This window comes from Phyllostomus hastatus, unplaced genomic scaffold (genome assembly GCF_019186645.2).
Source record: "Phyllostomus hastatus isolate PE091 unplaced genomic scaffold, TTU_PhHast_1.1 phas_scaffold_55, whole genome shotgun sequence".
NCBI classification, from domain to species: Eukaryota; Metazoa; Chordata; class Mammalia; order Chiroptera; family Phyllostomidae; genus Phyllostomus; species Phyllostomus hastatus.
Window position 1 is genome coordinate 192,733 of NW_025334035.1, and position 2,987 is coordinate 195,719.

General features: G+C 40.1%; 1 protein-coding gene across 1 annotated transcript; it reads right to left on the reverse strand.

The window, feature by feature from the left end:
* Window positions 1–1,389: 1,389 nt before the first annotated feature.
* LOC123809334 (olfactory receptor-like protein DTMT) lies at window positions 1,390–2,331 on the reverse strand. Its single transcript, XM_045824440.1, has one exon. It carries the CDS (start codon window positions 2,329–2,331, stop codon window positions 1,390–1,392), a length of 942 nt encoding a protein of 313 aa, XP_045680396.1.
* Between the last annotated feature and the right edge of the window lie 656 nt (window positions 2,332–2,987).

The window sequence follows — 2,987 nt, forward strand, 5'->3', positions numbered from 1 at the left end:
ACCCTTCTCCAAGGAGGACATACAGAGGGTCCAGAGACACATTAAAAGATGCTCAGTATCGCTAGCTATCAGAGAGCTGCAAATTAAACTCACAGTGAGATATCACCTGACACCACTGAGAATGGCCATCATAAACAAAACAACAAACAACAAGTGTTGGTGGGTTGTGGAGAAAAGGGAACTCTAGTGCACTGTTGGTGGGACTGCAGACTGGTACAACCACTATGGAAAACAGTGTGGAATTTCCTCAGAAAACTAAAAATGGAATTGACTTTTGACCCAGCAATTCCACTGGTAAGATTATGTCCTAAGAACCCTGAAACACCAATCTAAAAGAACCTATGCATCCAAATATTCATAGCAGCACAATTTACAATAGCCAAGTGCCAAAGGAACCTAAGTGCCCATCGGTAAATGAATGGATTAAAAAAACTATGGTACATTTTCACAATGGAATTCTATGCAGCACAAAGAAAGAAGGAGCTCCTACCTTTTGCAACAGCATGGATAGAGCTGGAGAGCATTATGCTAAGTGAAATAAGCCAGGTGGTGAGGGAAAAATATCATATGATCTCACCTTTAACTGGAACATAATCAACAAAATGAACAAGCAAGCAAAATATAATCAAAAATATGGAAATTGAGAACAGGCCAACAGTGATTAGAGTGGAGAGGGGAGGGGATGATGGGAAAAAAGGGTGAAGTGTTTAAAGGAACAATTTAAAGGACACATGGACAATAACAAGGCGGGTAGGGACAGGGGTAGGAGGTGAGGATGACTGGAATGGTGGGGAGGAGTGGAGAGAAAAGGCAGAAAACTGTACTTGAACAACAATATAAATAAATATGTATAAATAAATAAAAAGTTTTTCCATTATAATGATCAAAAAAAGAAAAGAAAAAAATCACATGACTAGTAGTTAGGGACAGAATTTTGTGAACACCTGCTAAGGAACAGGTAAGTTAAAAACATCTACTCAGCAGTAAATAGTCCAGTTTAGCAGAGATAATCAAGAGAAAGAAAAGTTTAAATTCTACTCAGTGCCTACTAGGAAGGGCAAGTAGTTTTGAAACACAGTTTTAGTTAAAAAAATTCAGACATGATAAATTACTTCTTTGAAAACTAGAGACATAGACAATTCAAACTTCTTAAATGCTACTTCTTCAGAATCACCTGGGATAAGAAAAAGGAAGAATTTGCTAATAGGCCACCCCCATTCTGAGTTTAACTACACAGCTCCACTTCATTTTTTTTCATATTGTACAAAATGTTCAGCTTTTAACATTTTGAAAGAATATCAGTACTAAAAATAAGAAGTGTGGATTAATATATCAACATTAATATGAATACATCCATTGAATAACATCATGCAAAAATACTAAATTTGATCATACAGAAAGGGAGGTTTTCTTTTTCAAAAAGACTCTTTCCAGGGCTTCCTTCATGTCTCTGTTCCTCAGGCTATAGATGAAGGGGTTCAGCATGGGGGTCACCACAGTGTACATCACAGCCATGACCATCTCCTTAACAGAATTATCAGATGATGGACATAAATAGAGACCAATAATTGTCCCATAGAACAGTGACACCACAGATAGGTGGGAGCCACAGGTGGAGAAGGCCTTGCAGATGCCTTGAGCAGAAGGGACCTTGAGGATGGAGGACACAATTCGTGCATAGGACATGATGATGAGCAGGAATGGGATGACAAGAATAAGCCCTCCCATGATAAATATCACCAATTCATTAACTCGAGTATCAGAGCAGGACAGCTTCAGCAGAGCAGACATGTCACAGAAAAAGTGGAGGATCTTGTTGTCAGCACAAAAACACAGTCTAGCCATGAGAAGAGTGTGTAACAGGGCATGCAATGTGGTCACCATCCAGGACAGCACCACCAGGGAAACACAGAGCTTGGGGCTCATGATGGTGGCATAGTGCAAGGGGGAGCAGATGGCCACATAGCGGTCATAGGCCATGGCCACAAGCAGGAAGCTCTCCAGATCTCCATAAAACAGGAAGAAGTACATTTGGGCCAAGCAGCCTGCATAGGGGATGGATGGGACTTGACTCTGCATGTTCTGCAGCAGCTTGGGCATTGTGACAGAGGAAAAGCAGAGGTCAGAGAAAGACAAATTACTGAGAAAGAAATACATGGGTGTGTGGAGGTGAGAGTCCAGGTGAATAAGCACGATGATGAGGAGGTTCCCCAGGGTGGTGGTAAGATACATGGCCAGGAACAGGGCATAGAACAGGTTTTTCTGCTCTGGCTCAATGGGCAGTCCAAGGAGAAGGAACTCTGTGAGGATGGTTTGATTCCTTGCTGCCATAGCTGTCTCCAGTATCTTTAGAAAGAAATGATAGTGTCCACTGAAATTTGAATTTAAAAATGAGTACATTTCTAGGATGGTATTTTAGGCACTCTACAAAAACACTTTATATATCACCTTTTCACAATAATGACAATTTCTATTCTCCAAATCTCTATAATCAGAACTTCCATGATAAAAAATTACTTTTTTTACTTCTTTTTCATACACAATGTTCCAACTTATTTAAAACAATCTTCTCCATTAGCTTCTGAGACACATAATCTAAATCAGTATTCCTCAGACCTACCTGGCCAGACCCTCTCAGGAACTATGACCCTCTGCTGCTCAATCAATATCTTACATGATGGTGTTCCTCTGGGCTTTTTCCTAAGCACTGTTCTCTTATAATTCTATACATACTACCCAGAAAAACTTCTCTACTCCACAGACTTAAATTACCCTTTAAGCCTCAGATGTAGATGCCTCTCTCACCTATAAAAAGGGATATTCAGTTGCTTAATGATTGTCTTTCCTTGGATGTATTATAGGCATTTAAGAAATTTTAAATATGTTTATTGATTTTAGAGAGAAATGGAGGGAGGGAAAAGTGAGGGGGGAGAGGAGGGACAGAGAGGGAGAGACAGAGGGAGAGAGAGAGAGAGAGAGAGAGAGAG

What these genes read in the sequence shown, in the direction of transcription:
- LOC123809334 (XM_045824440.1), bottom strand. Translation starts at nt 2,331, where the DNA reads ATGGCAGCAAGGAATCAAACCATCCTCACAGAGTTCCTTCTCCTTGGA.